The 12,213-nt window shown below is 42.4% G+C and overlaps 1 protein-coding gene across 1 annotated transcript in view; it reads right to left on the minus strand.

Moving 5' to 3' along the window:
• The window catches only part of MED14 (mediator complex subunit 14), a 219,484-nt gene that overhangs the window by 143,284 nt on the left and 63,987 nt on the right, over positions 1-12,213 (minus strand). Inside the window, 2 exon segments of the mRNA XM_033948560.1 lie at position 1,916; positions 3,983-4,115. Of these exon segments, the coding sequence (XP_033804451.1) occupies position 1,916; positions 3,983-4,115 (134 nt within the window).

Raw genomic sequence — 12,213 nt, forward strand, 5'->3', positions numbered from 1 at the left:
CCATTCTAACTACAATCAATCTGGAGTATTATCGATGAGCTCTGGGAGGACCCAATACATACCCTGTCGCAAAATAAAGGCCTGATGATACCTATAGAAATTGGGAAAATTTACCCCACCCTCTGTAATTGATTTTTGTAGAGATACTAAAGCAATTCTAGGAGTTTTGCCCAACCAAACAAATTTTGTAAGAATACTGTTTAACTTTTTATAAAAGAACCCCTTAAAAAAAACTGGTAACATTCCCATCTAATAACAAACCACAGGCAATATCATCATTTTAATAGTTTGAACTCTCCCCCACCAAGACAAATGTAATGGATTCCATTACTCGCACATTTCTGATACCTTCTGCAATAAAAATTTTTCATTCTCTTTCATTGTGTCTTCCAGCGTGTTTTTTATCCAAATTCCCAAATATTTTAATCCATTTTCCTTCCATACAAAAGAAAATAAATCAAACAAGCCCTTTGTACTATACAAGTACAAGTACTTCAGATTTACTCCAATTTATCTTATACTCTGAAAATTTTCCAAATTTCTAAATCAATTCACACTGGCTACCAATACGAGCCTGAATCCAATTCAAATTTTACTATTTACTATTCAAAGCAATAAACGGAACTGCACCCACCTACCTAAATAACCCTCTAAACCGTAACCGCACATCCAGACTAAGAAGAACTCAGACCCCATTCTCCTATCCACCACTCAAGGGAACACAGTGTAAGAAGATGTACGACGGCCTCCTAGCGACGCAAGCAGCAAAGCTGGACCCCTCCATCTCCAACCTGCTGACAACTACAAGTGACTTTAAATCATTTCGAAAAGAAATCAAAACTCTGCTATTCAAAAAATCTATACAGCCTTCTTACCCCCCCTCGCATCCTCCCTCCTCCTTGCAAATTTCCAGCTGACCTCCTACCCCTCTACTAATATCTCCTCAATGACTCTATCAATTAACCAACCCCAAACTGCATCTTCCCTACAAGTATACCTCAATTCTCCATCCTTCCTTCGAGCTCTCACTAATGCCTCTACTATGTAACCGACCCTAAATTGTAACTTCCTGGAAATGTCCAGCTATCTTCTACTGTAATCCGCTTAGAACTGCAAAGTACAGGCGGAATAGAAGTCACTAATGTAATGTAATGTAATTCAAGTAAGCATGGAATGGTTGTTTCTGGATTTCTCAAATGAAGCAAAATATCATCTGCATATGCAGAGATTTTGTATTCCCGGTCTGAATAAGGAATACCCTGTATCTCCCTTACTTGCTGAATAGCTAACAAGGGTTCCAAAACAATATTAAAAAGCAAAGGAGATAGGGGACAACCTTGTCTAACCCCCCTCCACAAATTAAAGTGTTCTGAGAAATTATTATTAATATAAATATTTGCAACAGGGGAGCTATACAATGTTTGATCATTTGTATAAATCCTATTCCAAACCATTCCATAGCTTGATACATGGAGGTCCATTCCACCCGATCAAAGGCTTTCTCTGCATCTAAGGACACAGAAAAAGCCGGATCTTTCATGGCTTTTGTTACATTTAAAAGCCAATCTTGTGTTGTTAGATGAGTGTCTCCCAGCAACGAATCCAGTTTGGTGCATATCAGTAATAAAAGGGAGAGCCTTAGTTAATCGTAAAGCCAATGTCTTAGCCAAAAGTTTTCCATCTACATTAATTAAATGATATCAGCCTGAAATCTGAAACCAAAGTGGGATCTTTGTTTGGCTTTGGCAAAACTATAGTCAATGATTCTGCCATAGTACCTGTAATGCAACCCTTATTTAGTTGAAACTGATATAATTTATATAAATGAGATAATAGGGTAATTTGAAATGATTTATAAAATTCTACTGTGAAACCATCCCCACCTGGAGCGGATCCAACTCTAAGAGACTTCAACACTGTTTCCAATTCTTTTAATGATTTAGGCTCCTCTAAACTTTTTTTTATATCTCAGGAATTTCAGCCCCTCAATCTAAATTCAAAAATTCTATACCATCTTTTCCACTATTTTCATAAGGCTCAGAAGAATATAGGTCTTTATAAAAGTTTAGAAATTGACTTAAAATGCTTCCAATTTGAGTATGTGTCTGTTCCTTTCTCATCCTTTATTGCAATAATTTTTGTTCTTCTTTCTTCGCTTTAAGATATATTTGCCAATAATCTTCCCGCCTTATTTGAATTACCATAATACAAAGTTTGTTGAGAAAACAAATCTTTCCTTACAAATTTTGATGAAATCTCATATTTACCCTTTGCTTTTAATAAAGCCTGTAGGGTATCCTGCTCCCACTTATCAACCAATTTTGCTTCCAAATGTTTAATTTCTTTTTCCAAATCAGAAAATTGTTTTTTAAGTTGTTTTCTAATATATGCCGAATATGAGATAATATTACCTCTCATGGTAGCCTTAAATGCATCCCATAATGTTTCTATGTTAATTTCTTCCGAGGTATTAATCTGAAAAAATTCAATCATTTTTAATTTAAATTCTTCAAGGAAATTTGAATCCACAATCAATGTATTAACGAATCTCCAAACAGGCCTGCTATACTCTTGCTCTTGAAACTTAAACTCATATCCTTTACACCTCCATGATCAGACAAAATGATAGGGGCTATGGATGCTTTTGTCACTTGTTGTACTAATTGATTTGAGACAAAAATATAATCTATTTTGAAAAATATAATCTATTTTTGAAAAAGATTTATGAACTTGTGAACAAAAAGAAAATTCCCACTCTTAAAATGAAGTATCCGCCATATATCTTTCAAATCACAAGATTGTATCAAATTATCTAACCCTAAGGAAAAATTAGAAATTACTAACAATAGCTCTGCAAGTTCATTTTTCAATTCTATCAGCACTCTGGGATGTACACCATCTGGTCCAGGCAATTTGCTACTCTTCAAAGTCTCAAATTGTCCCATTAGGTGCACAATTAGAGAATGACACGGTGACAAAAATTCATCACCGTCCCCTGTCCCCGCGGATAACCGCGGGAAATAATCCCATTCATTTTTTAGTGTCTATTTCAACCTCGGTCCATCTACACCAGCATTCTTCAAAGCAAAGCTCAGTGGTTGTGGCCATTCATACTCTGATTCTTATGTGAGCCAAGGATAATGAAGCCATTATGACATCACTGATGTGATTGGTTCTTAGGCACTGGTGGAATGAGGCATTATGACATCACATCACATCTGGTATGCTCTGGATACCAGAGACTGTCATTCTTCAGTGTTTATCTCAACCTCAGTCCTTCTACACCAGCATTCTTCAAAGCAAAGCTTGAGGGTCAGTAGTTGTGGCCATTCATACTCTGATTCTTCCCTCTCTCCTTAAAGAATGACATGAAGATGGTTTCCTGCAGTTATCCGCGGGGACGGGAATGGTGATGAATTTTGTCACCGTGTCATTCTCTAGTGCACATATCTCTGTTGCTTAGGCCCTGCCACCTGCCCCTCCTGATTTAAATATTTCAAAGATAGAGGAAAGTTTGTCAGTTAGTCTCGACCCCAACCTGAAAGCAGCACATATACATGACATAAACATCAGTTGTGCATTGCTTAACCTATGGACTGGTGATTATATCTGAAATTTATCTACATCTTTCTTTCTATATATATTTGAAATCTTTGGAGGACTGATTCCACAGCTTCCCCATTTGCACACATCTCTGCTGTCTGGGCCCCCCCCACCCACCTCTAGGCTCACATTTTATTTATATTACTATGCATTACTACTTAATCCTCCAGCTGAATGACCACTGTTGAAAACAGGATACTGGGCTTGATGGGCCTTCAGTCTGTCCAAATATGGCAACTCTCATGTACTTATAAATACTCTAAGAAGATACACAGTTAGCACATCAATGAAAACACAAATCAGCAAAATCAAAGTAAGTTTCTGGATTTGGAATACATTTTGGAAGTGGTCACAAAATTTTTGTAATAACTGAACTTACTTCCAAACAGAGAGTGAGAGACACTTCCCTGTGTTATAGCGCTCCACTTGAACTAGATCACCCCAGCGCTCGCGGATCAACATTAGCGTCTGTGAGTGCAACACTTCCAACTGAAGTGATAAGCAGAAGGAATCTGAAGAACAGATTTAAGGAAGAAAACATTAAACTGATAGATGGTACCTTACAGGACAACCAATTTATTGAGGCAATTATAACTTACTATTATGCATGGGCTTTTGAAAACATGAAGATGCATATGGGGGGTGGGATGCTGAATACCAAGAAGGCATTGAAAAGTGTACGGCAGAGTACAGAAAGGGTGTGGTAATAGCAACACATTTCGATGGTTTCTTTCCTTGGATTCCTCCAGACTAGCCCAGAACAAGCCCTTGGGGAAGTGTGTGGCATAGTGGTTAGAGCACACATGTCATACACAAGGCTCGGGGGCCGAATCCAGCCCACTTGGCCGTTTTATGTGGCCTGCGGTGACTGTGCTGCATTTAAGCCCCAGACCCAGTGGCGCTTCAAGTGCCTGAATGCGCTTCCCCCACTCCCAGTGGCGCTCCAAGCTCCTCACCACGTTGCATCAGTATCCATATGCAGGCAGAAGACCCCAGTCCCAGTGTAAAAGCTAGGTGGAGCAAGGGCCTTCTCACAAGTGCCCAACTGCGCCACAGGTGTCTGAAGGTGAGGAAGGATTTAGACTTCTACTAAAACTAAGTATCTTAATAAAAAAATTTGGCCCGCAACTTAACCTGTGTTTTAGATTTCGGCCCCTTATGTGATTGAGTTTGACACCCTGGGTTAGAGTTACAACCCCAGCACCCTGAGGTTGTGGGTTCAAATCCCATTCCGCTCCTTCTGACCCTGGGCAAGACACTTAATCCTACGTCCAATATCTTGGCATAGGCACAAATTCATTGAACATTTTCCTGCACCAAACTTTTCAATATTCAAATTATAAGGGGAAAGCCTCAGATCCCCGTTCATTGCAGTTATTTACAACCGCACTAGAAAGGGAATAATTCCTCACCGGCTCTTAATCCCCCTCCTATCCCTGCAAGATGCTGCTCTGCTCAACTAAATCAAGCTACTTAGCTGAAGGTAGGGTAGGTTAGTAGTTTTAAGAATGTCACTGCATCCCCTTGTCATAAAACTACTAAAACTACCCTACCAGCAGCTAAGTAGCTTGATTTTTTTTATTTATTTTTTTTTTTTTGGGGGTGGGGGGTTGTTTTATTTTTTGTTGTTTCTAAGTTGAGCAGAGCTGCATCTTGCGGGATAAGAGGGGATTAAGAGCCGGTGAGGAATTATTCCCCTTTCTAGTGCAGTTGTAAATAATCTGCAACGCACAGGGATCTGAGACTCTCCCCTTATAATTTGAATATTGAAAAGTTTGGTGCAGGGAAAATGTTCAATGAATTTTGTGCCTATGCCAAGATTTTTGAAAATATTCTGAGAAGGTATTGGTCTTAGAATCTGATTGTTTTCTTTCTCATTTCCTATATATGTTTTGGGTTTTTTTGATGATTTCGAGTCACTTAATCCTCCATTTCCTCAGGTACATTAGATAAATTGTGAGCCCACCAGGACAGACAGGGAAAAATGCTTGAGTACCTGAATGTAAACTACTTAGGCTATAAGTGGTATATAAATACTAAAATAAAAAAAATATTCTATAGAACTGCGTTTAGTTTACTTTGTGATAAGTGAGGATGTGGTGGAAGAATTTTTTGAAAAAAATTAATTCTTTGATTTGCATCTGTAGCTGTCACAAACAGCTAAAATCTCTCTAAAAAAAACCAAAACCAAACATTTCACTTCAAAGCAGCATAAAAATAATGGCACAACTGCAAACTGAACTCTGAGGACTCCACAAGTGACCCTTGAGGAGAGGAATGCAGGCCTAGTGTCTAACCCTCAGTAAGCCTGGTTCATTGTATATAGGATTATCATTTTCTTCCGCCAAAACCCTGGACACATGACCCCGCCCCATTCCACCTCCAGCCCCACCCAGTTCCACCCTCTGCCCCACCTTCTCTCTTCCCCAATGAGCTCCAGCCATGTCTGGAGGGCCTGAAGCATGCGTGGGGGTATGCGACATCATCCACACATGCTCAGAGGCCCTCCAGATGCAGTTGGAACTAGAAAGCTGCACGGGAACAGGGATGACGGGAATCCCGCAGGACCTGCGGGTTCCCCCTCCAAGTCGCGGGGATCCCATGGGGTTGCCGCCTCGGGTTGCGGGGATCCCGTGGGGACACCCCTTATGGTCGCGGGGATCTCACTGAGTTGTACAGCTTGGATGATACGCATCTTTAACTGCCCTCCACGTTGTAGTCTTCTTTGCTGGTGTCAGAAGGAAGTCTTCCCATGAGCTATGTGCAGAGCCCGCTGCCCTGCGAAGAAGTGTGGCTGGAAATTGTGCTGCCCTTTAGCAGCTACGGTAATTAGGGCAGCCTGCAAAAAGATTGCTGGTGCACCTGAACTCTCGCTGCCAGTCATTGTGCTGATTCTAGGCTAATGGGGATCGGAGTTCAGGTGCAAAAGAGCCGAGTCTTGCCTTTCAGGTACACAGAAATGAAGGACAAGCGTGATAGGGGAGTGGCTAGTGCTTATAAGTCTGGCAAAGGGGGAATTTGGATCGGACTTCACCTTGAGAGCTATATCCAGGACTTCTGAGAGAAATAGAGAGGGCAGAGATCTCATCTGATCCAAAAATCCACATAATCGGGCATAAGAGAAAAAGTTCCCTTCAGAGGAGATGCCCAGGAAAAGGATCTAGGCTGCCATAATTAGCTGAAGGTGAGACTGGGAGGCCAGGGGGCAAACCGGAGGACGCTGCAAAAGGAGAGAGAGGGGGTGATTAAAAAAAAGAAGGGGGGTGTTAAAAAAGAGATTGTATTTTATTGTTGGTTTAAATAAACTAAGGCTTAAAAAAAAAATCAAAACTTTCTTTTTGTGATTTATATTTTTTATTCATTTTCAAATTTTACATAAAGTGTACAAAATATTAAAATACAATTGATGAATACACAATATCACTTTCTGAAGTAATTGCTGCTTTTTATGGGGACAGGTAACTTTTATGGGAGGATGGGATTCCTCACGGGGACCGATGGGAATGGAGGTATTCCTCGTGGGGACGGGTGGGATTTCTATTCCCGCACAACTCTCTAGTCGGAGCTCGTTGGGACTTTCCAAAACCTGGACAAACTGCCGGATTTTGGAAAGTCCATCCAGGAACCCAGACATCTGGTAACCCTAGTTGTAGAGGCTCTACATTAAAGATATAATTTGCATACATTTGCTTCAGGTTATTTCATTGTGACTCTCTTTTTTAGCTCAGGCAAAATCAGTTAGGCAATAGTGTAGCCTTAGAGTCTCTATTAGGGTTTCATACAAAAAAAGTCTTTTAGACTACATCGGTATTTTAGGTTGCATTTCAGGGCATAAGATCAGATTAGGCATAAATAGCTGTTGAAGAAAAGTCTCTATTTGGTGCTAAGTCCCTCCCACCCACCCCAAGGGCGTAGCTTTTTGATTTATAGGCTCCTTCAGTCAACCAGGAACAGGGCAATGCTTTGGTAGGATTTTTCAGCTCTTCTTTTTTCTTCTGCAACCACAGTATGGCTGGGAAATATGTCACCAAAGCTGCTGCTCGGGTTACAGCTTCGGCCTCTATGCAGACAGAAAATGTTACCCAGGCAGAGGGAGTGGTTCCATGTGCAAGCTGTCTTCAGATTGAATCTCTCAAGCAGGAAGTAAAGGAACTGAGAGAAGAGGTGGCAAGACTGAGAAGGAGAGGTACATCAATGAAATGGTTCATGAGGCATCAAAGATTTCCAGCAGTGAGGAAGAAGAGGCTGTGCGGAGGGGAGACAGCTGGACTCGGATTATGGAACCCTGCAAGACTGTTACTATGACTCCACCCGTCCTTGAGCCCTTGAACTGAAGAACCAGTGTGCTGCCCTGGAAGTGAAGGAGATGAGAGCATCCCAGGGGGAGGAAGGACCAAAGCTTGAAATCCCCCAAATTACTGGATCCATGACCACTAGGAGGCTTAAGGTAGTGATGGTTTGGTGGTTCCCTTCTGAGGGGTACAGAAGCATCCAACTGCAGACCAGACATGATGTCCCAGGAGGTAAGCAGTCTGCCTGGTGCCAAAAGCCAAGATGTTACAGAGAGCTTGCCCAGATTCATCAAGCCTGATGGGCTATTATCTGATGTTGCTCATCCACGTTGGCAATAATGATATTACCAGGTATTCCTGCGAACATATCAAAAGTGACTTCATGGCTCTGGGAGAGAAGGTGAAGCAGTCAGGTGCACATGTGGCATTCTTGTCCATCCTCCTTGTCAAGGGTAAAGGCCAAGGCAAAGAAGCTTGCATCCTAGAGATGAATGTGTGGCTACATGGAAGGTGTTGACAAGAGTGTTTTGTCTTCCTGGACCATGGGATAATTTTCCAAGGGCTGCTGAGCAGAGATGGTATGCAACTATCAAAGAAGGGAAGAAGTGTCTTCAGCAGCAGACTGGTTAATTTACTAAAGAGGGCTTTAAACTATACACAATGGAGCAGGGGTGATTAAAGCCCCCAGGTGAGTATAAGCCCATCAAATTAAGCAAATTACTGAATACCTCTACATGGATGGGAAAAGGGGGGCAATGTCTAGAAAGCAGTATAGACTAATGCTCGAAGTAATGGGAAATACTTTTTACAAAAAGGGTGGTAGATGCATGGAACAGTCTCCCAGAAGAAGTGGTGGAGACAGAGACTGTGTCTGAATTCAAGAAGGCATGGGATAGGCACATGGGATAGGCACATGGGATCTCTTAGAGAGAGGAAGAGATTAGGTTACTGCAGATGGGCCATTTGGCCTTTATCTGCTATCATGTTTCTGTTTCTAAGACTCTGGATCTAGAAGTTGTGATGGAAGAAGATGAGTTGGATATAGTGGCGATCACGGAAACATGATTCACAGAGACCTATGCCTTATGGTCTTCATCATAAGGTGTATGGGGATAGACTTAAATAACTCAATCTGTATACTTTGGAGGGAAAGGCGGGAGAGGGGAGATATGATAGAGACGTTTAAAATACCTACGTGGGGTAAATGCACATGTCGAGTCTTTAATTTGAAAGGAAACTCTGCAATGAGAGGGCATAGGATGAAGTTAAAAGGTAATCTAAGGAAATACTTTTATACACAAAGGGTGGTAGATGCATGTAACAGTCTCCCAGAAGAGGTGGTGGAGACAGACTGTGTCTGAATTCAAAAAGGCCTGGGATAGGCAAGTGGGATCTCTTGGAGAGAGAAAGAAATAATGGTTACTGCGGATGGGCAGACTAGATGGGCCATTTGGCCTTTATCTGCCATCATATTTCTATATAGAGAATGACATGGTGAGCAAACCCCGCGAGAAGCCATGGGTGGGCTGCGGTTTGCCCGCAGGACACGGAGAACGCTACAGCCTGAATCGCCAAAGACACGGGAACAAAACTTTTTACCGCCGGCAAAAACGGTGAAATGCTTTGTCCCCGTGGGCAAACACACCCCCTCCTTCATTACCGTAATTGCCATGGTGTCGCCATCGACTGGTCTTCAATTTCCGGCAGCCATGTTGTCTGTTCTCTGTTGTCTTCTCTTTATCCTGACTCGCGCTGTTCTGTCCTTGACTTCGACCCCTTTAGTGTACCGGCTCCTAATTGGGTCTTCTCCTCCTGCTCAAGCAGTGAGGGGACCAATCACTACTGCCACACACGATCTTGAAAACCCTAGTTAATGGGTTGTAGTGGTGTAGCAGTAGCGATTTGGACAAATTTTGGAGCAGTGAACAGGAGGACAGGTCATTGGAGTAAAGTCACCCACAGAGAAACTTTGGAGCTGGAAATTGAAAACTTCTAAGCTGGCAGCGAAATCCTAAGGTAAGGCGGGCCATGTCCCCACACTTTCCTTCTGCTTGCCAGGCCAGCTTTTGGTTGGGGGTGGGTTATTTCTAATTGCTCCAGAGTCCGGTTGAGCTGATCGCAAGGGAATCCACGATCAGTTGAGACAGCAAGACTTCACGAAGTTGCAAGTTCAGCTGTTTAGGGCTTCCAGAGCAAAGGGAAGCCCCAAACAGCTGAGCTTGCAGCTTCGCAAAATCTTGCCGGTTTAGCTGATCGTGGATTCCCTTGCGATCAGCTCAACCCAGACTCCGGAGAAAAGAGAAATAACACCCTCCCACCTAAATCCAACTCCCCCTCTTGATCTGTTATCTTTTTCCCCCCTCTCTCTCCCTCCCTCCACCCTGCATCCTACCTGGTCAGTGACTCACAAGTAAGACTGCCCGATTCATGATTGAATCAATTCACCAATTCAAATTGGCTGAACTGATTAAATTTGTTGAAAAAAATAAATAAATAAATAAAATCAGACTCCAATTCATGCTTCCTCTTGGGCTTTTCCTCTGCCACAGATGGGGAGACTGGGGAGAATGGAAGAGAGAGGAAAAGAATAGAGATGCCAGTCCCTGGAGAGGGGGAAGACAGAGTGAGAGAGAGAGAATCAGAAAGACCCCTGGAACAAAGATGGGAGAAACCATCCTGAAACAAAGGAGAGGCAGAAGAGTAGGGGACAGATGTTGAATTTGGGGGTGTCTAGAGAAGAGAGAGAAAGAGAATGCAGAAAGGTGGAAAGATTCTGGACCAAGAAAGAAGGAAGAAGAGAGAGAGGCAGAGAAAGACCTGGAAGAAAGAAGAACAAATGCTGGACATAATGGGGGGGGGTTGCTGGACTATGGGAGGAGCAGGCAGAGGGTAAGAGACCCTGAGGAAGATCATAACAGAGGAGGGGGAGACCTGGAGCAAAGTCTGGTGGTAGTTAGTACCTAGGTACAAAGGGGAAATGACACTGGATCTGGATCTTTAAGTTGTAAAGAATGTTGTTTCCTTTGGGTCACGGGGACAGGGCTGTGACGGGGACAAATTTTTCCCCCATGTCATTCTCTATTTCTATAGGCCGATTGTTGCAGAGGTTCTGTTCCAGAGGAAACAGGATATTGTGTTAGAGGGGAGATGGGATAGGGTCAGAGGTAGACTCTAGAGCAGGCATAGATACTGCTATGCTGCCACTTCTCTCTAAGCATCTTAGAAGGTCTAGGAAATGAAGGGGGGAAGAAATTCATACGAGAGAGAGAGGTTGGACACAGGTGTGTGAAGGGCAGCAGAGAGGGAAAGATGTTGGTCTGTAGAGGTCACAGATCAGGAAAAAAATGCTAGCAAGCATCTTTTAATCTCACAATTAATAGATTAATGAAGAATTTTATTTGTAATCACAATCAGAAATTTTAACTGAAGAAATGAAGCCCTAGTTGAAAGTACCTGGCAGTGAGGAATCAAGCAGCAGCCCAAATGGTCCTACAATCCTTCTTCCCAAGGGCATGTGCTAGAGAACTGCTTTATGTAATCCTCTGTCCAAATTCAATAAATGTTCACAAGCATTTAATTCAAAAAGAGAAATAAGAAATTGCATCCATTCAGAAACACATTCCATTTGATTGCCTTATGCACTAAATGGGACCTCTTGTTAGATGCTGCATGGGACCTAATCTGAGGTATATGGCATAACAAAAGCAAATAGAAAGCAAATAGAATGTTAGGCATGATAAAGAAAGGAATCACGAGTAGATCGGAGAAAGTTATAATGCCGCTTTATAGGGCAATGGTCAGACCACACTTGGAATACTGTGTCCAACATTGGTCTCCCAACCTAAAGAAGGATATAAAACTGCTGGAGAGGGTGCAGAGACAAGAAACGAAGCTAATAAAAGGTATGGAGAACTTGGAATACGAGGAACGACTTAGGAGACTGGGATTGTTCTCCCTTGGGAAGAGGAGGCTGCGAGGGGATATGATCGAGACTTTCAAAATACTGAAAGGAATCGACAAAATAGAGCAGGAAAAAAAATGATTTACAATGTCCAATGTGACACGGACAAAAGGACATGGACTGAAGCTAAGGGGGGACAAGTCCAGGACAAATATCAGGAAGTTCTGCTTCACGCAACGAATGCTCTCCCAGAGGAGGTTATTGCAGAATCCACCGTTCTAGGATTTAAAAGCAAACTAGATGCACATCTCCTTACGAGAAGCATAGAGGGATATGGGTGACTAAAATTACACCAGGTATACATCTGGCAGGGCCTCCACATGTGCGGATCGCCGGACTTGATGGATCGAAGGTCTG

The sequence above is a fragment of the Geotrypetes seraphini genome, chromosome 6 (genome assembly GCF_902459505.1).
Source record: "Geotrypetes seraphini chromosome 6, aGeoSer1.1, whole genome shotgun sequence".
Taxonomy (NCBI): Eukaryota; Metazoa; Chordata; class Amphibia; order Gymnophiona; family Dermophiidae; genus Geotrypetes; species Geotrypetes seraphini.